The 27,237-nt window shown below is 45.2% G+C and overlaps 1 protein-coding gene across 1 annotated transcript in view; it reads left to right on the top strand.

Annotated features, from left to right (window-relative positions):
* Pdzrn3 (PDZ domain containing ring finger 3) overlaps positions 1-26,828 on the top strand; it is a 224,449-nt gene extending 197,621 nt beyond the window's left edge. Inside the window, exons 4-10 of the mRNA XM_021165184.1 lie at positions 4,475-4,722; positions 7,641-7,728; positions 19,737-19,835; positions 20,819-20,881; positions 22,155-22,256; positions 23,112-23,228; positions 24,354-26,828. Of these exons, the coding sequence (XP_021020843.1) occupies positions 4,475-4,722; positions 7,641-7,728; positions 19,737-19,835; positions 20,819-20,881; positions 22,155-22,256; positions 23,112-23,228; positions 24,354-25,910 (2,274 nt within the window). The 3' untranslated portion in view covers positions 25,911-26,828. The remainder of the gene's footprint in view (positions 1-4,474; positions 4,723-7,640; positions 7,729-19,736; positions 19,836-20,818; positions 20,882-22,154; positions 22,257-23,111; positions 23,229-24,353) is intronic.
* The last annotated feature ends 409 nt before the right edge of the window (positions 26,829-27,237 follow it).

The following is a 27,237-nucleotide window of genomic DNA, read 5'->3' as shown; positions in this document are numbered from 1 at the left end:
TTTTTTCCCAGCCTAAGCCAGGGCTTGAAAGCCTTCCCTCTCCCACCATGTATTTTATCATGGCCTCCTGCTTCAGTGGAATCAAAGTTTTAATTAGTTTGAAAACAGAGGTGTGATATTTTATAAAAATGGAATCAGTGCCCTCTGTATTTAATTAAATGATCCCTATAAAAGCTGGATTTTATCCAGGGGCACAATTTATAGTGGTTCAGTTTTAAAACTACATTAGCATTTTACACTGAGGTCATTTCCACGTGCCATAGAAAAAGAGGTGACTGCGGTAGGTTTAATCCCAAGAAACCCAGTGGTTCCTCCGAAATAGATACTTTCTAAGTTCAAGAGGGTACGGCACGTCTCCATGGTGTTATGTTCCGGTGATAGAAACCTTTGGAAGCTGCCTGGCCTTGGTTTTGAGCTCTGTTTGCTCACTTTGTGGCTGTGTGGTAATGCAGACTCAGGCTTGCCGTGCCACAGGGGTGGAGATGAGAGGACGGCGTGCAGTAGCTGCTTCTCGCCTCCCATCTCGGAAAGCAGGGTCTCCCTGCCTCTACAGCTCTGCTCTGTACTCCAAGCAAGACATTCTCTGCCCTTTCCCTCCCTTCTGACCATCAGAGTCCTTAGATTGCAGATGCATGGTACCACATCTGGCTTGGAGGAGGGGGGGGGGCAAAACATGGGTACCAGGGATTGAACCTGGGTCGTGAGGCTTGCCCACTTAGCACTTTTACATGCTGAGCCATCTCTCTGGCCCACTCGTGGATTTGGAGATGACAAGATATGACAGCAACAGGCAGTGGTATTTCAGTAGTAGTCTTTGTGTTGGGGAAGCAATTGCCCTAAGTCTCTGGGCTCTCTGAGCTCTAGAGCCAAGTCAAGCCAATCCAGAACTGTATTCGTAAAATGCCATCTGCCATGCAGTCTTCTGGCCATTTCTGAAGTAGCTCCCATGTGCTCGTGTTTTATGCTCCCCAAGAAACGCTTCCGGTGGCATTCAGACAGCCAAGGGACAAATAACCCCAGCCAGGACTGGCTGATTGAGCAGATGACTAAAGATAGATAGGCTGTCAGGGAACTTCAGCCCCAAATGGACTATCCACCAATTTTGTTTTGTCTTCTGATCAACTATAGAAATGACAGCCACAAGTACCACTTTACAAGAGCAGTCAGTGGCTTTATCCAGGCTTCCGTGGATCCAAGAAGGAATCCTTCCGTGCTCTCAGCATAACTGTCTCTTGTCACAAAAGACCTTACACTAAAGGGCCTCTTTAAGGTTTCTTAGTGTCATGTCATATTTTCAGTGGTGCCGTCTGCCTCAAAGCGAGACTCAGTGATTGGATTCCTCCATAATTGTACCTCATTCCCCGGGGGCTGGGGGTGGGAAACCCAGCCAGAGCCTTAGGTGAATAACTTAGGCATTTAATTTATAATAAAGATAAACTTTGCGATCAGCATTTCTTGTTCCAAAACATTCCATTTACTTGGTTTTAGAGCTGCATAAAGTGTTTTAAAGGCAATCTGCTCAATTGGGCGAGTTAATGATATTTAATTTGACTGGGCCAAACGTCACTGGATGTGTGCATCCCCTCCCTAATCACAGCCATCATCAGCACCGTTGTGTGTAATGTAGATGCCATGCTAATCCCGAGAATAAAGGTTGTCATTCTCGGTTGGCTGCCAGCATGCACCAGAGTCATCACCTCACTAAGTCTCTTAGGGATGTGATTGCGAGATGACAGTGTAATAAGTGTTATGTGCACAAGGTAATTCAAAACAAATTTGGCTGCAAAAATGGATCGTCTAGGATAGTAAACTCCTGCCTTGTCTCATCGTCTTTTAAAGGAATGTAATGATCCTGAAAATACCTTGTCAAGAAGCTTGTGTGGCAGGGGTCAAGTCCTCGGAAATTTATCTGTTACAGCCCCCACTTCCCACCCCCTGAGAATCCCAAGTTGAAGCTTGAAAAGATTTATGCGTATATTGTCAGCTTAGGAACACAAGATGGGCAGGAAGCTGGATGGCTTTCAGTAAACAAATCTCACAAGGCAGCCTCACCAGGCTGGAGCTTGGTGATGCGGTCTGTGGATTATTTTCTCCTGGAAAAGGGACTACTGTGGTATAGGCTGTCCTTCAGCACTGGTGTCTTAATACATTTTTTTACATCGGCATGTTACACTATTATGTATATTATCTTAAACATCATAATAACAAAAAGGAGCATTACATTGTCATTTGCATCTGGTGAGAAAATAGACCCAAAACTCATCTAGTTTTGGCCTGACCCCACACTTCTGTCTCTGGTCACCTAATCCCTAGCTGTAAGAGGGGAAGTCACTGGGCATTTTCAGGAGTGAACTTGAACTGTGTTTGGTGAGAAACTACATGGTGCTAGGCTACTGAATCCTTACACACATGTGTCAGAAGTCCCTTTCAGTGAAAGCCAGCTATAAGCAGTAACGCCATTTTCATGTGTCATGGAAAGACATGCATCTCTGAGACACAGTTCTGGACCACTCTCTTTCTCCATAGTTGTGTAGAAGAGATGTGATTGGGTGCCCAAATTCTAAAGACCCTCACCCTCACTCCCATGCTTTGTGTCATTGAGTCCATCAAGACATGGATGGGGGAGTCTAAACTTAGTCTGATCTGCACAGGCACTGCATGCATCCCTTTGGGGTACCATAAAAAGGTTCATGTGGTGGTTCTCATACAGGTTTGTGGAATTCATATAAGTAAAGGCTCCGCCCCATCCATCGTTCAATAGAAATGAGCTGATGAAGATGCAGCCCTCAAGGACTCATTTCCACAAATCCTTTTTGTATAGTTAATAATGTTCTAAGCATTGGAAAAAATGCATGTGTCTACTTTTACAATATGTCTGTGCATATTTACACCTGCTATGTTGTTTTGGACTATGGAAATTTGAGATCCAAATCAAATAATGTAAAGCCTAGGGAGTATATCACCAGAAGGATAACTGTCCCAGTTTTTTCCTCTCCACCATGGTCCTTAGATTAAGTTAACCTTACCTGCTCCTTTTCCACATGCTCCTCAGATGCTACCACATGCAGAATGGCTTGCCCAGAATCCAAGACGGGCCATCCCTATTTCACACCTCCTTTGAAACATAAACCAACCTCAAGTTTCCCACAATGGTGGGCTAAGGCCAGTCAGTCAGAACCACAGCACAGGTCTCCCTGATCTGATGGGAAGAGAGATCAGTGTGAAGTCTCTGAGGAGAGCAAACACAGGGCAAGGGCTGGCCAGTCTGTCTACTACACTAATTCTAAGATCCAAGTCTGTGTGTGTGTGTGCGTGTGTGTGTGTGTGTGTGTGTATGTATGTAAAGACATACACACACATGTCTTGTGCTGCTGCCTAAGTCCCCTTCCTTCCTGCTCCACTGTGTATTTCTTTTGCCTCTACAACTTTGTTCTTTTATAAACTGTAACACTGCTGTGTTAAGCAAAAGAAAACCCCATGTTCATTCCCTATGGCAAATGGTCTGATGTTCATATATAGCTATACACTGCACAGACTTATATATTGTGCAGATCCCATTCAAAATTAGTGTGTGTCGGGGCATATCCCAGGGGTGGTGTGCTGTAGCCAGGAGAGGACATCAGCTGTCTTGTTGTGTCACTTTCTGGCTTATTCCCTTCAAACAGGATCCCTTGGGGTTTTATCTTGTGTTAGCTTTGGGAAATCAGTACTGTTGGTACCATTGGGAAAGCCTTGGACCCTGTGTCTTATTTACCTCAGCCAGACAATACCCATTGGTTCCACATGTGACATCCTGGGGCTGAGAGCAGAACAAGGAGGGAGAGAGACAAGTGTAGCTTTCCCCTTTCAGGTCTCTAGAATGGTGAGCTGACAGTGGGTATTCAGTAAAGACCGACACTGGGGCTCTAGGTCTAGCAACATGCTATACAAACTGGAAAAATAGAAAACTGAAATTTCAGCTAGCTATTTTTTGCCCAGCCCTTAGCAGCTAGAACTCTTTCTCCATTTATAGTGTATCTATCTATGGCCTGTCTATGCTATTTGCTTGGTATTTGCTGTAGACTTTTTAAGGAAAAGGAAGATTTGACACAAACTGGGAAGACTACACACCACAAAAACAAAACAATGTAATTAATTTCTAGTTAGTTATCATTCCCTGATGAAGGCTTGGAGCCTGAGGCTGCTCTTTTCTTCCATGAGGAGGATTAGCAAGTGGTGAAATTGCATTAAAGACATTGTGGTTGGAGGCTGGGGCATCCTGGCTGTGTGCTTGGTTTATTTAATGCCAGATCTGTATACCTCTACTCTAGCCTCTTTTCCCACCAGCACGTCTCTGGAGAGCACTGAAAGTGGCCTGTCCTCCCAACATTCTCCATCCATGTGGCCGCTGATTCCTAGAGGCCCTGAGAACATGCACGCATCTCTCCAGTTCCTGCTTTACGATAATCTCCCTGTTCTAATTATGTCTCAATAGGTCAACGGCAAAGACTTATCCCGAGCAACTCATGACCAGGCTGTAGAAGCTTTCAAGACAGCCAAGGAGCCCATTGTGGTGCAGGTGCTGAGGAGGACGCCTCGAACCAAGATGTTCACGCCTGCCTCAGAGTCGCAGCTGGTAGACACGGGCACCCAAACCGACATCACCTTTGAGCACATCATGGCCCTGACAAAGATGTCTTCTCCCAGCCCACCTGTGCTGGACCCCTACCTGCTGCCTGAAGAGTAGGTATCCCAGCCGTGACTTACTAGCTTGCTACATACGGCAACAAGGACTCCGGGAAGTTTGCCTTCCTCCTCCTTTCTATGAGGAGAAAGAAACGAATGCCGCTTATAATTTTCCTCCAAGTTGCCTGTGTTTAACTTTATTGTTTATAGAGGCAATAAATCGAATCCTGCTCAAAACTGCTCCGACATATTAATGACTTTATTATAACCCTGGAGCAGAGTTATTCAAATTATATTCTAAGAACAAAATTACTTACAACTGTTGTAAAAGTTGTATCGGAGTAAAATTTAATCACTGCAAAGGGTAATTTGAAGTGTTTTTTTTTTTTCTTAGTTACCACTGGAGGGAATGCTGATTGTTATTTTAAATAGACAACAAAGTAAACTGTTGAGTGTAGAAAGCGCCCTGGAGGTTATGCACTCTGCTTTCTTGGGTCTCATTTCAACCCCATAGCCATGCACTAAACCCAGGCCTGCCTCATATAAATAATTACTGCCGTTTACCAGGTGCATTGTAGCTGTGATCAAACACCTCAATAATGGCTTTCAACATAATCCTACCTTCTATGGAAGACATGAATCAGTTCGGAGACTTTAGGTCACATAGACATGATGCCCAAACTAATTTCTACTGTGGAGTCTGTGTCATTTTTCTTTATTGCATTCAGCCTTAGTTTTTCTATGCTGTAGTAAGATAAAGATGCAAGTTATACCTGTCTCATGGAAATGTTGGAGAATTTAATGAAATAACATGTGGCTGGTCACTGGGTAAGCCTTGAGTGACGTGGTGGCCGTGGTTGTTAATTCAGGAACAAGTCAAAAGTGAGAAAGCTGCCAACACCACTGGCTTAAAGATGCCCGGCTAGATTTAGCTTTTGCCATGGAACGATGCAATCTAAGGGCACGGCCTCTTTAGCTGACACAAGGTACCCCTGTCTTTCCCCATCTCAGCTCCATCTGAGTTCAGGTAATTGCCTGGATGCATTATTTCAAAGAGATTTTCTGCTCTTGCAGAGAAACCTCTGGGCCTTACCTGTTGGATTTCTATTAGTCACCCAGTAGCTGGGGTACCCACACATCTCCTATGGTTCTGTCAAATCCTGGACAAAGGCTTGCCTTTCATCTTGTGGGTTTAGTGGTTAGCTGTCATCTGCATCCGGGGCTAATTCCCCAGTTGACAGGAATGAAGTCCCGTGCAGCTGACAGAATGAAAAGGGAGAAGACAGGACCTTCATGTAACACTCACCATTCACACAGGCTGCCAGCTCTCAAAGAACTGTCACCCCCTTATTTGCCTATAGAGACAGGCTGCTGTAACTGAGGTCCTGCTCGAGCAGTGTGGAGTGAGGCCCCTTATTTACCTATAGAGCCATAGAGTGAGTGTTCCATTATTTACCTATAGACTGGCCTCAGACTGTAGACAGAGCTTTTGCTCAGCTTAAGACAGTGGTGGGAAGGCAGGGTTACCCTATCTCGCCTCTCAGCCATGACGCTCTGCACTGTCCCAGTTGATCCTGGGAAGCATCTGGTCCTCTCCCTGAGCATGGCCTTAAAACCAGTTACTTGACACTACAGTCCAGAACTGCTTGTGTTATTGATGAGCCCTTCAGGGCCATGTGTGACTCTCAGATGGTAAACTGTCAGAGTGACAGGCCTTTTAGACCAAACCCCTAATCTCCTCTTAAGTCTAACTAACGTGACATGGCTTATCCCCTGGAGGGAACTTGAGAAATGTCACAAAGTCCAGAGGTCACACAACAGCAAGACTGTTTGCTGAGGATGGGCAGGGGTATTAGGTTGATGACTGAAAGCCCAGAACTTGCAGCGGGATCCTCAGGTCTAAAAGCCCCTTAAGTGCAGGCATAGATATTTGCCTGATTGGTCTGGAAACAGAAGGGCTGCCCTTCCACCCATGTCTTATCTGTTGTTTCAAAATTAAGTGGCTGGGAGGGACTGCCAGGGCCCCCTTGATTGCTGCTTGACCTGTAAAAGTGTGGTACTTTGGAGCCAAGTGCTGTTGGAGGCAGGAGCTTTTCGTCAGCATCTGGTGTGAGATTCAAAGCTCCTCCAGTGCTACTGGCCAAATGTGTTTTAGTCCCCATTGCCCTTGTTTCTAGGTTCCATTAACATCATTTCCAGGAGATACTGGGCTCAAATTGTTTTATGTGAGGCAGCCTAAAAACGTGTATTCCTGGCTTTTCAGGTAGGATGGGGACATACCTGTGAGCAGGGATGTCTGCGAGGACACACACATCATACACATGAGCAGGCTAAGCTGTGGAGGCAAATACATTTCTCACCGGGAGATGAATGCAGAAAAAAATGTGAAAATCCACGGTGTCAGCAAATGGCTTAGCAATTTCTAGCAAGGCACTTGAAACTTGTCTCAGAGTCCAGCACACACTTGAGCATTGCTCACATATGAGCTTTCGCCATCAAGGTTAAAAGTCTACACTGAGACACAACAGCAATCAACATGGGCACATCTTCTGTCTAGAGACCAATTGCATGAACTCATGATAAATCCATGATGGTGAGCTAGGGAAGGAAACAAGGCCCGCCCTGTCTTTAACCTGCACATTCACTCTTCCCAAAGGAAGTTAAGCGTGGCCAGCATAGTAGGTTCTTTGATGTTTTGTTTGTTTGTTTGGTTGGTTGGTTTGGTTTGGTTTGGTTTTGAGTTCCTAATATTTTTGAGGATCTGATGGAGGCAACAGACTCTCCCCAGAAATACTGTTCCTGTGTGTAGGAGCTTACATGGTTTCACATTAGCAGTGAGCAGTACTGGGGTGGAGGTATTAAGAGCTGTATCCAAAGGGAAAGAGATATAGAAGGGATCCTGTACTGACAGTGGCTGGGGATAAGAAAACATGATTATCCAAAAATCGGGGCCTTGACCTTCTGTCTCTCCGCAGGCATCCCTCATCCCATGAATACTATGATCCCAATGACTACATGGGTGACATCCATCAAGACATGGACAGAGAAGAGCTGGAGCTGGAGGTAGGAGCCACAACTCCTTGTTGTTGTTGCTGTTGCTGTTGCTGTTGCTGTTGTTGTTGCTGTTGCTGTTGTTGTTCTTAGGGAGTCTCCGTTGGGCTCATAAAAAACTGGAGTTCTCTACACATGTAAATGTAGTTTATAAGTGATAATTATCAAAATCTGTACCTCCTTTAGTAATCCACACGACCACCACCCCTTGAAATGCAGGGTTCAGCTTCTTTCTCCTTACATTAATTCAAGACAAAGCCTAACAGTCAGGTCCCCAAAGCAAACTGTCAAGAGGAGGTCCTAGGAACTGGGACTGTGGCTCAGTGGTCAAGTGCTTGCTATATGAGTGCTGGAGTTTGCATCCCCAGGACCTGCATAAAAGCCAGGTATGGGGTGACTTGTGTTTATAACCCTAGAATTTGCGAGAGCAGGGACATGTAGATCGTGGAGGCTTACTGGCTGGGCAGCTTAGCTGAAGCAGTGAGCTCTGGGTTCAGGAAAGAGACCCTTTCTCAAAATATAAAGTGAGTGAAAATAACAGAAGATTTCATATGGTATATATGGCCCTATACATACATGCACAGGCAAGTACACACATACACACCCCAAAAGTACTATAAACCTCCTTACCTTGATCACCACTATTTAAATATCTTTTATGTTTGAGATTATAATATACCCTCATCATTTTCCCTTCCCTTTCCTACTTCGCTTTGCTCTCTTTTACGTAGCCTCTCTTTTCATTGGCTGTGATTGTGTGTATTCCTAAATACAACCTGCTTGATTGGCATACTGTTACTTGTAGGTGTGACCCTCATAGGCTGATTTTTGGTATCAGATAACCTATCCATGAGCTCTTCCCTGTGGAAGGTTATTTCTTCCACTCTCCCCAATCCTTAATTGCCTGTATAGCTCTCTGTGTAGGGATGAGGTCTCCTTCCACTTTAGCATACATCTATTGTTGTCCTTGTTGAGTTCACTGTTTGGCAGTCATGTTGGTGAGACTTTATGGGAGTTTTGGCTAGTTTGTATGTCAGCTGGACACACAAAGTAGACTTAGCTGAAAGGAGGGAAACTTAACTGACAAAATACCTCCCTGAGATCTGGCTATAATGCATTTTCTTAACTACTGATTGACGGGGAGGGCCCAGTTCATTGTGGGTGGTACTGTACTAAGACTAGTGGTTCTGGGTTCTATAAGAAAGCAAGCTGAGCAAGCCATGGGAAGCAAGCCAGCAATAGCACCCCTCCAAGGCCTCTGCATCAGCTCCTACCTCCAGGTTCCTCCTCTGCTTGAGTTCTTGGCTTGGCTTCCTTCAGTGATAGCCTACAATGTAGAAATTATAAGCCCAATAAACCCTTTCGTTCCCAACTTGCTTTTCTGTCATGGTGGGGTTTTTTGCAGCAATAAAATTCTTAATTAAGACAATGACTATAACTTCTGAAATTGGTAGGAAATTAGGTCTGATAGCAAACTCCCTATTCCCCTGGCTCTTATAATCTTTCCATCCCTTTTCCCACAATACTACTCTAGCTTCGGTTCAGGAGTTGTATTGTAAATGTATGTTGGGATTCGACTATACAAGTCTGCATTTTGATTAGTTATGGTTTTCTGTAACGGGCTGTCTGTTGCAAAGAGGAGTTTCCTTGATTAGGAATGAGGACTATACTTCTCTGGGTATAAGAACTAATGTTTAAAATAAAGTTGGGAACTATGTTGCTTGAGTACCGTAGCAGTTGTAGGTTCTTCTCCAGGATCCATGACTCCATTAGCCCTGAGTAACTTGCTAGGTTTCCAGTGCCAAGCTTAATCATCCTCTTGTTAAATGAGTATTAAGTCCAATTAGAGAGGTGTTGGTTACAGCCACAGTATGTCTGCCACTACTGCACCCTGAGGGTTTTCAGGTTAGAGGGCCATGGTTGTTGTTAGAGCACCACTTCTTACTCAAGGACAATACTCAACAATAGAGTGATAAGTAGGGTGACTAAATATAGCCTACCACCCAACAAAAGAGCTGCCCCCAAAAGCTCCTTTGCATTTCCTAAATGCTTGTCTTAATTAGGGTTTCCATTGCTGTGAAACAACCCCAGACCAAGGCACCTCTTATCAAGGACATTTCATTGGGCCTGGCATACAAGTTCAGAGGTTCAGTCCATTATCACCAAAGTAGAAGCATAGCAGTATCCAGGCAGGCATGGTGCAGGAGGAGCTGAGAGTTCTATGTCTTGATCTGAAAGCCACCAGAAGAAGCCTGTCTTCCAGGGAGCTAGGAGAAGCAAGTGTCTCAAATCCCACCCCCAAAGTAACACACTTCCTCCAACAAGGCCACACCTCCTAATTGTGCTCTTCCCTGAGCCAAGCATATTCAAACCACCTTGGTGCTTTTGACACTGCCACAGAAATCCACAGCTCCCCCAAATATTATAGGGGCCCAAGAGCCTAATGCCATAAATACCATACATTATCTTCTATTGAGTTAATTGAAAAATATCACATTCTATTATACCATTCTCTACACTTTCAGGAAACCATCATTGAATAGTTCAATGTGTATTATTATTATTATTATTATTATTATTATTATTATTATTATTCCAAGCTTATGTGAAAACTAATTTTGTAGAGCAGGGTCAAGACAGCACATGATACTATCAGGTAAACCCTTTAGCTCTATGTAAAAAGTCAGTCAGAGGAAATCCACCCATTCATATTTTATCTACGCTCCTGGCCCAGTGCTGTGCAATCTAGGCTGCCCTGCTGAAGAACAGGTGTTGATTAGCAGTGGAGGCTTCTTTCACAGTAGAAGCAGCTGGATAGCCTAGAACAGATGTTTTCTTTTTATATCCTTGAGAGCTACCTGGTTCTCACTGCAGAACAAGATGAAGGTCAATAAAAGTATAGAATCAGCCAACAAAAAGGGATGCTCACTGACAGCTAGGTATGGGCACAACTTAGCATTTTATTCGTGAAGCAGCGAGCTGCTCTTCCAGGACACTTGACTACACCCTCTTCCAACAGAGGGCTCAATGGTCAAGGGCAAAACTAAACAGATTTCATGAAGGATATAAGATCTTGAGTGTTGGGTTAGCATGGTAAATGCACCAGGAGAGTGGGAGGGATACAGAAGACAGATGCCACAAACCATTTTGGTGCACTTACTGGATCTGTTGGCATTTATTCCTTTATCTGGAATTCTCTAGATACTGTAGAAGAAACAGTGTCCTCCCAGAAGAGTGACAGCCATCATAATGGGAACAAGGAGAGTCTTCTAGAAGCTTCCAAGTACCTCAGAAACTAGATTTCTGAAGTAGCGTAGACATTGTGGCTTGGGGTATTTAGTTAAAGTTGGCTTCACACCAGTGGGTTCTTTTGTCCCTTTGAGAAGGTGATGGAAGAATAGTCTCACCCTAGAAACATAGTCCTGTCTGTAAGAACTCAGATTTACAGTTCACTGAAATTCCACAATGCCTGCCCAATTTGGACTACTCTCCCATATGACATTTTTCCATTTCTGGTTATCACCAGAACTGTAATTTGCTTTTAATTTCTCTTCAGTTCAGTTAATTTCAGCTAAGGTAGTTTCTATACCACTGCCTCAAGTAGAAAGTGGGCATCAACTATCACAGATAAAAGCTGTGCACCGAATACAAGACAGTATTAAACCCTGTGTTCACTGTGGATGCCTTCTAATGACTGGGCACCCACTGCAGCTCTCTTTATCTTTTCTAAAGAGATTGGGTAAATATCAACATCATTAAGCCTGCCCCAAAATTATTGGTCAACATCAACAACCTAAGAGCCTCCTTCAGTGTCTAAGAGCCTCATTATTCAGGGTATGATATAAGAACCAGCAGCCCTGCCGCCTCTTAGTTTTATAGAGCCTTGGCCCCTAAAACTATAAGAGAGTCACAAATTCACAAGGTCCCCAAATGTCTCAATCCACAGTTGAGTCAAAGGCTGTGACCTAGAGGCCATAGGTTCAGGTAACCAAGCCCAAGCTTCCACATCTCCTTGTTCTCATGAGTTAAACCAGCAAGGTGTGGGTTCTGGAATGTCATTCAGTGTGGCACCAGCATATACTACCATGTCACTAAAGCCATCCATAGTGTCCTATACAATTATCTCAGGCTAGAAACAGATGAACCCATCCCCAAGATATGTGACAGGGCAAAGAGACTTTCCATACACACACACACACACACACACACACACACACACACACAAAATAGGGCAGAGACAATAATCCACATCATTGGAATACTCAGAGCATGTATTTATCACTCTTTGCTTTCTTTAATTATCTATCATTAGTGTGTGTGTGTGTGTGTGTGTGTGTGTGTGTGTGTGTAGGTGAGAGACAGAGAGACGGAGATGAGGGAGGGGGGGGAGAGACAGACAGAGAGAGAGAGAGAGAGAGAGAGAGAGAGAGAGAGAGAGAGTTGCACATGTACCATGCCATACATGTAGAAGCCAGAGAAAAACTCCATGGAATAACTTCTCTCCTTCCACCTTTATGTGGGGATCCAATTCCAGTCGAGAGACCTGCACAGTAAGCACTTTACCAGCTAAGCAGTCTGCCTAGTGCCCCAAGCCCAGCCATCATGTTATTTTGGTGCTAGGAAAGTTTTCAGTCATACTCATTTAGAAGTCTATTCTCCATTTCTTTCTGAGCATTTGTTATATCTAGTCTACCATTTGCCACTTAGAAATACACCATCAGGAAGCCATCATCCTGCTCACCTGAAGGAGTCTCTAGACCAGTGCTTCTCAACCTTTCTAATGCTGTGACCCTTGAAAACTGTTCCTCTTTGTGGTCACCCCCAACCATAAAATTATTCTCACTGCTATTTCATACCTGTAATTCTGCTACAGTTAGGAATTGTAATGTAAATGTTTTTGGAGATAGAGGCTTGCCAAAGGGGTTGAGACCCACTTTGGTTGATAACTACTGCTGTTGGCCATCAGGATCCTTGGACATTAGCTTAGCATTTCACTGAAGAGCCAGCAAATGGACATGCCCGTCTGTAGTTCTTTTGAGTGGCGGTGACTCCTCGGTCCTGCAGGTGAGAAGGCTGCTTCCTCCTGTGCTCTCGTGGTCGTGATGGGTTTCCTCAGTTAAGCACTGGCTCATATAGTGCACCTTTAGCTTTTAGAGAAGCAACTGCCCTAATTCATGAAGTATAATGGCAGAGAAGGGAAAACCACAGGGCTAGAGTTGGATAGTCTGGTGCTGGAGGCTTGGTCTCTAGAAGGACCATGTGGAGAACTAGGCAGACCTTTAAGGAGCTGGGCCTGGTGGGTAGTAATTAGGTCATGGGGCCTTTGCCTTTAAAGAGATTAAAGACAGGCTCAGGGGAGGCATCTGTTCTGATGAGAGGGGATTGCTATAAAGTGACCCTCTACACTTAAGTGTCTTGCTTCCTAGTAAACCGTGTGTGTGTGTGTGTGTGTGTGTGTGTGTGTGTGAGAGAGAGAGAGAGAGAGAGAGAGAGAGAGAACACACATGTGTCCACCATGGTACATCCTGCTATGCTGTGATATAGCCAAGCAGATCCCAAAAGCATGCTTTTGCACCTCCCAAATCATAAGGTACAAGAAAGAAAGAAAGAGAGAGAGAGAGAGAAACAGAAAGACAAGACTTTTGTATAAAGACCCTAGGCCCAGGTGTTCTCTTACTGCAGCATAAGGCTGATAGAAACATGCAGTGTCCTACTGATGGTCACTCTGGGGAATCTCCATTAGGAAACAGTCGCTGTACCTCTATTCCATGGCTGGGTTACATCTGCAGAAGGATATGGAGACAAGTCTACTTGTCAACATGAGAGTTTCAGCAAACAACCCCCTGCTGAGACCTGAGTTTACCTCAGCAGACCTAGTCTTCAGAAAGACACACAGCCACTGTCCACGCTCCTCAGGGGAGTTCTTAGACCTGCTGGCAGTGTCTCTGCTAGGTCCCCACCTGTCTTGTTGTAGATGTTGGATCTGATTTCAGAAGGATCAGGTTTGTCTTCAAGTAGAAGGCACGTTCTCAGCATAATGCTTAGCACCCATGTTGAATGAGATAAAAGAGCAACCGATCATGCCTATTATGTGTGAGGAAAATATATACAAGCGTGTTGGGATGTTATCAAAGCCAATGCAAAAGGGAAAACAGATGTTCTTCCTTTTAAAGTACACAAAATGATCATATTTAGGTAAGTGTCAAATCCCTGTTATTGTGAAATTGCCTCGCGTTAAAGGGCTTATTCCCAAGTATACCCCAGAGTGAAGCAGCTGAATAATTACCCCTGAATTTTCAGGTACTGAACACCTGCTCCAGGTCTTCCTGCAGGCAATTAAAAAAGAAAATAGATGTCTGATGAAGTTTTTTTTCCCCTGTACTCTATTGTTTTAATTTCCCCTGTGATTCTGTAGTAGCATCCTATCCAGCCTGTGAGCTGCTGTCACCTGCATTGTTTTGATGATGTCCTTAGAAGACAAGAAAGAAAAGGCCAGCTACAGTTTTAACAAGGAGGGGAGGGTCCTGATACGATTCTGATTTCTCAGAATAACAGAAGTAGGCCAGATGGGAATTGTGATGATCCTGGAGATACCTTGGGGAGACTGTAATCTATCTAGAAATGTCTCATTAAAGCTAGGAGGCAAAAGGTGAGTGAGTGCTCACTCAAGGAACACGGTGTGGTTCCAACTCTAGTTGAGGCGGCCTCCTCTTAAGTTTCCCAGGATCACAAGAATCTTCAGGATTCTTTCTTTGTATGTATGGCCATCTAAAACCAGGGCCTTGGCATATCAGAGTTCAGCCTTGCTGAGAGATGTTTGCTGAATTGTGCTATAGGCCAGTGGCCTATACATCCACATCTGGTCTGATAACCCCGGTAAAGGACAAGCCCCGTTCAAGAGTGGGCTCTTTTGCTGCCCATGCCCAAATCGTGTCTGGAACAGTCTATGGCCAGTACTTTGGCACCTAAGTATTTGCTGAAGGGAGGAGTAAATAGTTTGGTGTAAGGTTTCAAGTAAAACCATGATCTTTTTAGACACATTACCACATGAGTACATGTAGGAACAGTTTAGATATCTGACAGCCATCTTGGATCAGTAAGGTAAAGGAATTATGAAGAAGTGACTGGGTTTCTTGTGTGTGTGTGTGGGGGGGGGTGGATAAACCATTTGAGTTAAGTTTAGGGTTTCTTCCAATTTAACTTGCTGAGGCTGAAACAAAGACCTTGAGTCATGAAGGTGGTGTGTCCCCCTTAATACTGCTAATTGGAATACCATGTAAGTTTCATCTGAAATGTTAGACTCAGCTACTCATCTTTATCAAATAGTCCATCTAGACCAATAAGCAACGGGACACCAGGGATGGGAATGGTGTACTCCAGCTAATGCTGATGCATTATTCATACCTGTTTGATTAACGGTCATCTTTGAAATCCTATCTCCAGCATCACGACAGCTGTGTATTGATAACCTCTATGCCTTCAACTATGAGCTCAGCAAGGCTAGGCTTCCTTCCTCAGAAGCAGAAATACATGTTGAAAACTGACCAATTCCCTGGGAACTTTGAGCAGTCTCCATTCTTACCAAGTCTCATTTAAGAAAGGACAAGTGGCTAAAAGTTTGATCAAGAGAAGTTGGCACCTGTTTGTTGGTAACCAAAGCCGAGCTTATGTTTTCATTAGATTTTTTTTTTCTGCCTTACAGTCTCGAGCTCATTCAATGTTGTTGAGAACATACCGTCCCTCCATGGTTAGACTGGATGCTGCTGATATTACATAATCCATTATCTAGCTATGAATGCCTTCCTGTCATTGTCAAGCCAAGTTAAAAACATGGGTCGATGCAGACCCAAAGACTGTGGAAAATTAATCCTTGTGAGAAAGTGACACTTCCTTTTCTGAAAAATCATCAAAAACCTGCTGAGGTCACTCTGGCTCAGCCACAGCCTCTTCTCTGGCGTGGAGATCCATTCCAGAGAAACAGGGGTTAAGGCTAAATTTATCATAGGCTTTTGCCAAGAGTTTCTAAGAGTTTCCAAATAAACATGAGAAACTGATAGCCCAATGCCAAGCATATGCCTGAACCCCAGATGCCCCTGTTTATTGTTTACCAAGTAAATTGCCAACACCAGTTATCCACTACTACCAATCTTTTAGAACAAGATGTAAACTGGCTCTCACTGTACCACCCTTCAACAGGAATGATGCTGCCATTCTTGTGCTTAAAGGTCAATCAGGTTGTAAAGTTTTGTTTCATAGGCAACTGAAGTGGGTGCAGAAGAGAGAACTTTGACACAAAGGCAAGTGTTTCCAGTTAAAGCATGTGCCTCCCCTGCTGTCTCCTTAACAGTGATGATCACTGCCTCATGCTGGAGCAAGGTGGACCGCACATCCATGTCCAGAATGGAGTCTAGGCTTTATACCCTCTCAGTGAGATCCAGCCAAACTGAGGATGGAACTGTCTCCATGAAAGTCTGGCCTGGGAGAATTGGCAGCAGGGCTCAAAGGCTGAATGCTACGGTGATCTCTGCCCCAGTCTGCTGCTGTAAAGGACCATGTTTAAAACTACCTCTAACTGGGAACAGCTATAATAAAAGGACCTTAGTCTCTACCTGCAGATTTTTGAAATGGCAGCTGTTGTAGCATCAATTTCAGGTTGAGCACCCTGTGTCCTCAGATGCTTGGGACAAACAGTGTTGCAGATTTTGAAATATTTGCACATAGATAATGAGGTAAAGGTGCTAGAAAGCAGGTCTACACGTAAATGTCATTTATATTCTGTATATATCCTATACATACAGTCCAAAGGTAATTTTAGATAACAATTTTAATTCACTTGCACTTTAGTATGAACAAACACACTAGATAACACGTAAACTTTTCCATGTGCCCACATTATTGTCAGGGTTCAACTCAAGAACTTTGAGATGTTGCTTCATTTCAGGCAAGGAATGGGCAGCCCCAACTTGCTCGTTGAAAGCCAACTTAATAGCAACACATCAAGTGTTTGAGTACACTTGCGTGATTTAATTATCAGGGACACTGATGAAAATACCATAACATGGCTCAGGGTATTTTATAAAAGTATGAATGTACACTCACATGCAGAGGCCAGCAGTCAGCTTCCAGTGTTTTCCTTCATCTGCTACTGCCTTAAGTTTTGACAGTGTCACTCTTCCAGCTAGACTAGCTGGTTAGAAGCGTCCAGGTCCTCGTATCTTGGCCACACCAGTGCTATGGTTAAAAACACACATACAGCTTGCATGTGTGTGTTGGAGATATGAGCTCAAGTCCTCATGCATGGATAGCAAGTACTTTACCCACTGAGCCATCTCTTTGGTACTTGCAAGGTATTTTCTATTTCAGCTTGCAATTTTGTACTAAAAATCCCCCCCCCGGTTATAAAAAGTTTAGAATACAAATGTATATATTGCCGAAAAGGCAAAACCACACAAGCTGTAAGATGAGGTAAAATCTTTTAGCTTAATACTTCTAGAATTTTGTCAAGTAAGACAATGGCCCAAAGGCAGAGAGATGCTTGTCATGATAGGATTTACCACTCGATGTGAGGTACTGACATATTTGGTGCCCAAGATAGATAAATCTAATCCTTTGCTTTGTAGGAGAGGGCCCTTTCTTGGGAGTCCTACCCAGAAACCCCTCATACACTTCAAAGTTCCTTTCTATGATATGATCTTCCCGATTTCATATGCCACTCGGAGCATGTGTCACAGAGTCATGCCTGGCTATGATAAAAGATCCCAAGAGCAAGCTTGGCTGCCTTGCTGTCAACTCTGTGACTGACGGATGCAGGAGAATTTAACTTATCCTGTGGACAGCTACCTGATACCACCTTCAGTTAAACAGACATGCCTTTGGTTATCAGGGCAATGTCATAAAACTTTCTACACACTTCCTTTAACTCCTGTGAGTTCTTCAGTATTACCATGAAGTACACTTCCAGGAGGGTTGGAATGAGGCAGAGTAGGGCCAGAGCATCTTCACTAGTTTCTTAAGAGACTGTCATCTTGGAAGTCACACAAAGGAGAGCCTAGCCTGTTCCCTCACATTGAGTCCTACTGGAAGTAGAATTACAATACTGTTTGTCTCTCTCCTTTGTCTTCCTCCAATCTTTGCCTATGATCTTGCTTTCTCTCCAACCTATTCCTGGACCAAATGGGTCCTGCAAGTAAGAGCCCAAGGCTCAGTGACAACATTTGATCTGCACCTGCCTAGGAAGACCTGAGCCATTAATCATGAAATCTTACTAATTTCAGCACAGTCTTAGTCAGAGAACAGTCCAGTGACGACACTGAGAGATGCTGGAAGCACAAGTACAGTGAGCTGCTTGTATTTGGAGGGCGAAAGCTAGTTATTCCAAAGGATTTGCAGGTTACCCCCATGATTAAATACACCCCTGAAAACCAGCCTGGCTAGCACACTCACAAACGAGGAAGGAAATTTCCATCTAATGCAACTAGAGCATTAGAAATTAACAGTTTCATTTAATGAGAATTTACCATATTGTTAGAGCTATCATTAGGAAGTCACTGAATTAATTAACATATCAGTGATCAGAAAATAAACCAACAGCATCTTATTAAGGAGAGGCACTCTGCACCAACAGCTCATTGTAACCACTGGTTACTTGTGACCCAAATGTAATTATTAAATTGCCACTCACTGTGGGTCAGGCCCAGTGCTGTGAGACTCATCTCCCAGCCCAACTTGTGCTAGTGAGCAGATAAAGGCTTAGGCAAGTCAACAAGCCGTAGATGGTGAAGCTTCTAGATAAAGGTAGATGAGGGATGTGCATAGAGGCCTGCATTTATAACCATCTTACACACAACTGATCAGGGCAGTGCCCACCTAAACCTAAAGCCAAGCTCCTCACACGGGTCTAAGGGCCGCCACCTGTTCTGGCCCAGTCACGTGTTCACATACATCTTGCTTCTTTCTCCCCATTTACAAGGCTTTGACACACTGGCCTGGGGCCTTTGTGCCCTGTTTTCTGCTTTGAGGGCATCAGTGCTCTTGTGTTCCTTATCCTTCATGAGGGGAGGCTTTACTCCACAAAGGCTGTTGTGCCCCTCACACCCTCTAGAGATGCCTCTTGGAAGTGGCTCTCATAGAGTATCCTGAAGACGCCATCTCAGTGCCCTTCCCAACCTCCTAGCAAAAACTATAAAAATCAGACCAAAGAGCTGGTCAGATAGCTCGTTAGCAGGTAGCCCTTCAAACTAACCCCAGAGCTTGCAGCAGCACCACCCCTACATGAGTCACCGGCAGAGTGAGAAGGTTTGTAAACCACTCGCAGAGAGCCAGAAGTATCCTCCCAGAACTTCCAAGATTTTCCAAGTTCCGACTTCATTCAGAAGTGCAGACTAATTGGCACAAACAATAACACTGCCTGTCACCGTGGGTCCCAGCATTGGGCTCAGTTTGCTGTTTTATCTTATTTAATTTGCAGTAACAGTGGCTGAAACTAATTTTCGACTGTAAATATCGCAGCTGTTGTAGAGAGCATTAATTGCACCCTATCACGTTACTCTCCTTCTTGGATCAATTTATGCGTAATCTGTTTGCAAGTTCTACGCCTGTGCATATTAAGGGGCTCAGCGTGAGATGCTCTAGCCCAACATGCTAGAAACATTTGTACTGAAGTGGCTGGAACATTCGGGGTGTGGAAATATTATTGTTTGTGGCAGACATTGAAAGAATGCTTTTTAAAAGCCCTATCCCTGCGGTCCTGACGCTGACTGAAATATGGGTAATTTTTCTTGGGGAGGATCAATAAAATAACTATTTTCAAAATGACTTTATATTGACTGAGAGGTCAGAAATGCCCAGGGCATTGATCCCATGTCCATAATCACTTTTTGTTTGCTAAGTTAACTGGCTCTACACAGTCGAATGCAAAGAAACCCAGTTCATCATTTAGACCAAATATTTCCAAAGCATTTGACATGCTCCCGGCTCCCCTTTCTTGCCAGAATCTCACAGAGAAGGTTTTCTTTGTGTAGGAAGTGGGCCTCTACAGGATGAACAGCCAGGACAAGCTGGGTCTCACTGTGTGCTACCGGACGGATGATGAAGATGACATTGGGATATATATAAGTGAGGTACGAAAGTTAAGGTTTGGAAATTAACCTCTCAAAGCCAAAAACGGTTTTGTTTTTCTTTGTATGTGTTCAGAAACCCTAGACCAAGCTCCTCAAAAGGATCTTTGGAAAGATACAGAATGTGTGTGTTGCCCCACCCCCACCCCTTCATCACACTCCATGGAGTTACATCTTTACACAGGGGTTAAGTTCTAATGTCAGTACATAAGGCAGAATTACCCTTGAGAAGCTGCAAACCAACCATAAAATGGAGTCGTTTCCATAGTCTGCGTGCTCAACCCCCAGGGAAGAGCAGCTTCGCACTTCCCCATCTCAAGTGCAATGGGAGGCAGAGAGACAGATAGCTTTTAAAGTCTCTCTCTCTCTTCCCTGCCATAGCATATAGTCATATACATCAAACATAACTTACGTAGGCTTACCAAAGTACATAGATGAAAGATGTAGCGATCTTTCTAGAAGAGATGGAGTGGAGAAATTGGCTTCACTATGAATACTTTCCTATGCATGCAGCGTTCTTCCTTGTGATTGCAGAAAACCAATTTCCCAAAGAAATCAAATCTGTCTCTATGGGCTGGGCCAAGAGCCATATCTGATAAAGACTTCACAGTCAACTCATTGGATAAGCACCACCCACCAAGCTTTGCATGTCACATCAGCATGTTTTGGGGCACCCCTGCTATCCTCAGTCCCACTTGCCCCAATTATACAGCTCACTTTTCAAGCTGTCTTCCAAAATTTGATAACAAGATTTGGTATGGAAAAATATCAAGGTAGGGCCAGGCAGCACACCTAAGGGTGTCTTCCTCCCTAATCCGTGTCTCTGGCTTGCTTCTAGTCGCTCTGTGTGATAGTTCATTTCTCCCTATGCACAATGCTAAGTTCTAGTTGTAAACCTTTTCAACACAGAAAGGCAAGCACATGTATGATAATATGTTAAAGACGGCCTTTGTGTTCATGCTGAGGCTGTCTACTGTGTATTTCAGATTGACCCTAACAGCATTGCAGCCAAGGATGGACGGATCCGTGAAGGAGATCGCATCATCCAGGTAGGTGCACTTTCCACAGATGCACATCTTCAGCAAAGAAGTGAGTTCCAGAAATAGCTCTCAGGATGGAAATGCAGGATAGGTTTAAGAACAGGAACCAGGAATTCAGCCGAGTAGTAAAACCAACCATGTTAGATTAGTAAATAAGACTAATTAGCTAGTCACACACAGAGGCGGAAGTGACTTATCTCCATCTTTCTAATAAGTTTATTTTTCCCATTTCACAAACCATCATGTAGAGTTTGGGTTTCCCACCACACTCTATATTGTGTTTCTCCAGCCTCTAGCAAGAGCCTGGAGAGCTGAGTCTCCCTAGGAAAGAGTCCCAGCCCTTCACACCTGAGGGCCATAATCCCTTTTTGCTGCTACAATTGCCTGGGAATCGTTACCATTGAAAACAGGACGTGGAAGTAATAAAATGCACCCCCAGAGTCCTGCCTGGGTTACAGACATACCCTTCCCTGTATCCGCTGTGTAATCAGGTTGGATAATGACAACCAGCAGTGTCTCCGGCTTTGCCACCTCTTGGTTCTTTGACATAAAGTGGCAAAGTCGGTTGAAGGGCTCAACTTCCAAGTCAGCAAAGACTGCCACGGTGTCCCTAGAGAAGTATCAGCCCAGGAACAAAAATTTGCAGAACTCAAAGTTGCTGAGACAGGCAGGCAGATGTCCTGCCAGAGGGTTGTCGGTGTGAAGGTGAAAGCCATTCCCACTTGGCTCGCCATCCAGCCTGCTAAGCCGGGCACACGCAGCCCAAGTACACACAGCCAGCCAGTCCCTCTCCACTGCTCACTCCTCTTGTCCCCAGAAAGCACCCTGCTGCTTCTCTCCCCTATTGTAAATAGGAAGTGTCCTCTTTATGTTTCCTATTTGCTCTCCTGTCCAAGCGCGATGTCAGATTCCAGTAGTTTTCTGGACCCCTCCACATCATGGCTTCCTCTGGCTAAGCAAGGCCTTTCTTTCCAGAAACCAGCATTCTTTAAAGGCTAAATGGGATCCTGGTTATAACTTGCTGTGTCTGGCCAGTAGATCACAACCTGGGTTCTAGCCTGGAAAGGCATTTTGGAAGCCTGGAAGAGAAGAGGGGCTGGGCTGTGCGAGATAAGGAAGGAACCAAGACAAAGCTCTCTGTTCAAGGCTGGGGAAGGGGAGGCTACAATAACTGAGTGGTGGCAGCTGCAGTTCAGAAGCACGATGGGAAGCTTCTGCTCCGTGCAGCCGATCCCTTGCCACCCACACCCACACCCACACCCACCTTTCCTAATGCTTTCAGATTAATGGCATCGAAGTACAGAACCGTGAAGAGGCCGTGGCGCTTCTAACCAGTGAAGAAAACAAGAACTTTTCATTGCTGATTGCAAGGCCTGAGCTCCAGGTACGTCAGAGTCCTACGAATTCAGTAAGTTAGATTTTTATAATCAAAGCCAAGTCCCTCACCCTGCAGAACAATGTCAGAGTCTTGCCATCTGAGCTTAAAGGGGCATGCCACCTTGAACTCGAACTTGCTGTGACTTGGGATCCATTCAAAGGTTTAACCAACCTGACAGGCCCTACCCACTGCAGGTTGACTAATAAAAGAATCATAGCAGGATTTACAGAGGCCCCTGCCAGCCTAGATCTAAGTCCCACTTATTAGTACATTGAATGGAAATGAACGGGAGGAATTGAGTCTTTCAGATAGTAAGTAACCACAGAGTCTGGATACAAAGTAGCAAAGCAGGGGTGGGGGGGGAGTGGTATTAGAGCTTCCCCAGTGTGGTGTAGGGTGGGAGTGCCTTCAGTCTGAGGATGAAATCCTTGCCAAGCCTATAGACTAACTGCATTTCGATGACTCCTGGAGAGAGCCTGACAATTCCTCTTTCTGACGTAATGTCCTTTCTTGAAAGAAAGCTCCTTGCTGTGACAAAATACCTCTCGAAGCAACTTCATGGAGGAAGGGCGTACTCTGATCCAGTGTGAGGGTACGGGCAGGCGTGGCAGGAAGGCTGAGCAGGGTATGAAGTGGCTATCAGCATTGTGTTCAGTCACAGAGCTGAGAAATGAATCCAGTGTTCAGCTTGACTTCTCCTGTTTAATGGCCACTACCCAAGTTCAGAGGCACCCCTCCCTCTTCAGCTAAACCTTCCTGGAAACACTCACCCAGAGACACCCACAGATGTGTATCCACGGTGATTGTAAGGCCAAGTTGATAAGACGGATTCTCACGTGTGTGTCTTCCCTATTCTCGTAGCTGGATGAGGGCTGGATGGACGACGACAGGAACGACTTCCTGGATGACTTACACATGGACATGCTGGAGGAACAGCATCACCAGGCCATGCAGTTCACAGCCAGTGTGCTCCAGCAGGTAAACCCTGGGGCCGCCCCACGCCATCCCAGCTAGACCTTCCAAGATGCCGACGACCATCAGAAAACGCCTGCCTAAGAGCTTTTCTGTTTGAGCATGAGGGGAATGCAAGCTGACAGCTTCCCTCACCAAGCTTGTCCCTGGAAACGGCTATGTAGTGAGTAGTGAATTCCAAACTCAAAGCAATCAATCTCCTGAGTGCTGGGATTACAGGTACCCACCACCTCACCTCTGTTATAAAGCTTTTATGGCTTAAAACACACAAAGTGGAGACACTGACACTACTCCGTTGGTGTTCACTGGGAAAATACAATTAAGTCATGCCTGTGGAAGTCAAGCAATTCTGTGATTAACCTGAGCTGCTCAGAGCCCTGTAGCTCCCTTATGCCACTGCCAGTCCTAATTACCTATTTACTGAGTCTCTTGGTAGTACTGATACATTCTTCCTATTTTCGAGTTCCTTTACTATTTAGTTATTATCTGTCTTAGTCAGGGTTTCTACTCCTGCACAAACATCATAACCAAGAAGCAAGTTGGGGAGGAAAGGGTTTATTCGGCTTACACTTCCATACTGCTGTTCATCACCAAAGGCAGTCGGGACTGGTGCTCAAGCAGGTCAGAAAGCAGGAGCTGATGCAGAAGCTATGGAGGGATGTTCTTTACTGGCTTGCTCAGTCTGCTCTCTTTTAGAACCAAGACTGCCAGCCCAGAGATGGTCCCACCCACAAGGGGCCTTTCCCCCTTGATCACTAATTGAGAAAATGCCTTACAGTTGGATCTCATGGAGGCATTTCCTCAACTGAAGCTCCTTTCTCTGTAATAACTCCAGCTGTGTCAAGTTGACACAAAACTAGCCAGTACATTATCTTACCCATTTTATAGATTGAAAAAGTAGGGGTAAGGGTCTGGCCCAGACTCATAAAAGATAGGGCTGGCCACTACTGGACGCTAGGCCCCTCAAATGCTGCAGGTCAACCTTAGGAACTTAGAACTCAATCCAAACTCCTATTCTACACAAAAAGATCACACTGGATACCTCCTCCTCCCAACCCCCTCCCATATCCCCCCAACTCCTGCCCCAGACTTCTCATGAACTGATTTCTCTTGTTCCTTTCTCTGATATAGAAGAAGCATGAGGAAGACGGTGGGACCACAGACACAGCCACCATCTTATCCAACCAGCACGAGAAAGACAGTGGTGTGGGGCGAACGGATGAGAGCACCCGCAATGATGAGAGCTCAGAACAGGAGAATAACGGTGAAGATGCTACGGCATCCGCCAACCCGCTGGCGGGCCAGAGGAAGCTGACCTGTAGCCAGGACACCCTGGGCAGTGGCGACCTGCCTTTCAGCAACGAGTCCTTCATCTCTGCGGACTGTACCGATGTGGACTACCTGGGCATCCCAGAGGATGAGTGCGAGCGTTTTCGTGAACTGCTGGAGCTCAAGTGCCAGGTGCAGAGCGCCAGCCCCTACAGCCTGTACTACCCCAGCAGCCCGCTGGATGCTGCTGGCAAGAGTGATCCCGAGAGTGTGGACAAGGAGCTGGAGCTACTCAATGAGGAGTTGCGCAGCATTGAGCTGGAGTGCCTGAGCATTGTGCGCGCGCACAAGATGCAGCAGCTCAAGGAACAGTACCGTGAGTCCTGGATGCTGCACCACAGTGGCTTCCGCAACTACAACACCAGTGTGGACGTGCGCCGCCATGAGCTCTCGGACATCACTGAGCTGCCAGAGAAGTCAGATAAGGATAGTTCAAGCGCCTACAACACGGGGGAGAGCTGTAGGAGTACTCCACTCACCCTGGAGATCTCTCCAGACAACTCCCTGCGGAGAGTGGCCGAGGGCAGTAGTGAAGGGGCCACAGCTAACATCGAAGCTTACAGGCCATCCCCCAAGAATCTGCTCTCCATCACCGAGGACCCTGAAGTAAGCACCCCAAGCTACAACCCTAGCGCCAAAGAGCTGGACCCCAGCCAGGCTTTGGAGATCAAAGAACGCCGAGTTAGCGATGGCAGCAGGAGCCCCACCGCCAGCCCCAAGCTGGGCAATGCCTACCTGCCCTCATACCACCACTCCCCCTACAAACACGCGCACATCCCAGCTCACGCGCAACACTACCAGAGCTACATGCACCTGATCCAGCAGAAGTCAGCAGTGGAGTATGCGCAGAGCCAGATGAGCCTGGTGAGCATGTGCAAGGACTTGAACTCTTCTAACTCTGCGGAACCCAGGATGGAATGGAAAGTGAAGATCCGCAGTGATGGGACGCGCTACATCACCAAGAGGCCTGTGCGTGACAGGCTGCTGCGGGAGCGTGCACTGAAGATCCGCGAGGAGCGCAGTGGCCTGACTACGGATGATGACGCCATGAGTGAGATGAAGATGGGGCGCTACTGGAGCAAGGAGGAGCGCAAGCAACATCTGGTGAAGGCCAAGGAGCAGAGGCGGAGGCGTGAGTTTATGATGCAGAGCAGGCTGGATTGTCTGAAGGAGCAGCAGGCCTCCGACGACAGGAAGGAGATGAACATCCTGGAACTGAGCCACAAAAAGATGATGAAGAAGAGAAACAAAAAGATCTTTGACAATTGGATGACTATCCAAGAACTCTTAACCCACGGCACAAAATCGCCAGACGGCACTAGGGTATACAATTCCTTCCTGTCGGTGACTACTGTATAACTCTCACTTGTGTACATACGAGAGACCACTACCATTGGGGTAGACATCTCTGCCTCGTTCAATGCGGCAAGTTTTTGTATATATAAGCCCGGCCATCATGTTGATAGTCTAAATTTGCCACTCCTGCAACTTTGGGTGTCCTGGCTCTGTTTTCAGTGGAGGGAAAATACACCCTTACTCTCTTAGAAGGCAATATTAACAAGCAGCTTTTTTTCAAATAGCAATGGTAATTTTTTACTTGTTAACCTTTTTCATAAAGTGTTTAAATTTCCAAAAGATCTTTTATTAAGCATACTTTCACAGAATAATTTGTTTAAACTATATTCATATAAAAGAAGGTTAAACACGCTTTTTTTCTGCCTAAAACACAAAATGCAACTGCCAGTATGTATTTTTAATGGGTCCCTATTTTGTAATGTCACTTCCCTGAATGTGTTTCATACAAGTCGCCATTCATTCATACAGCTTATATCAGTTGGGGTTTCAACACAAACCCGCCAAAGTCTGATTGGTGATTTGACACACACAACACACACACACACATACACACACACACACACACACACACACACACACACACACACCAAACTAGCAGCATTTCTAGTCGGGATATCCATTTTTAACATTTTTATGGTTAAGGTTCCCAAGAAGAGTGTCAAGGTTTTATCAGAAAGCAAAATTTCCTGCAGCTTTGTGGACGCTTAAAGCATGTTTGCAAATATTGCCGCCTGTTGGAAGAATTTGCATGTACAGGGAAGTCGTGGATGGAGACCTGTTTGTGGAGTTCTAAGTGCTCATTGTTGTAGACCTTTGCTTTGTAGATTGGAAGGGACAGACTTAACCAAGCAAGTTCACAGAATCATGATTAGTTACAAACATCAAGTAAAATGAAGTTAAAATAAATTATTTTCTATTTGACCTGCTCTGACATGGGTGTTTATTTTGCACTGTCGGTCCTCTGCCCTTTCTTGGTTTGTATCACCTGCTGCCTCTTTTAAGTCTTTCAGACCATCAGATTCCTCCATTCAACCTAGAGACAGATGACAAAACAAAGACTGACTGGTGGCAAAGAATAGGGGATCCACGATACCGTATCCCCCTGGGCTTTGGTGGTCCACCTCCCAGGAAGCTTCAAGCTAGCCCAGTATCCTATGATGAGGAAAGCTTGTGAGCAAGTGCATCTCTGCCAGGGTTGTGTTTAAAAGGCAAGTGCTTTGGTTTACTCCAACACTACTCTGCCCATCTTAGCAAACATCTTGTCCAGCTTTCCGCCTCTGAGATGTGTCCATCCACCAGGCAATGGCTTTCTCAGCATCGCAGAGGTCAC

The sequence above is a fragment of the Mus caroli genome, chromosome 6, assembly GCF_900094665.2.
Source record: "Mus caroli chromosome 6, CAROLI_EIJ_v1.1, whole genome shotgun sequence".
NCBI lineage: Eukaryota > Metazoa > Chordata > Mammalia > Rodentia > Muridae > Mus > Mus caroli.
The sequence above is the reverse complement of the archived record's forward strand: the minus strand, read 5'-3'. Positions and strand labels throughout refer to the sequence as shown.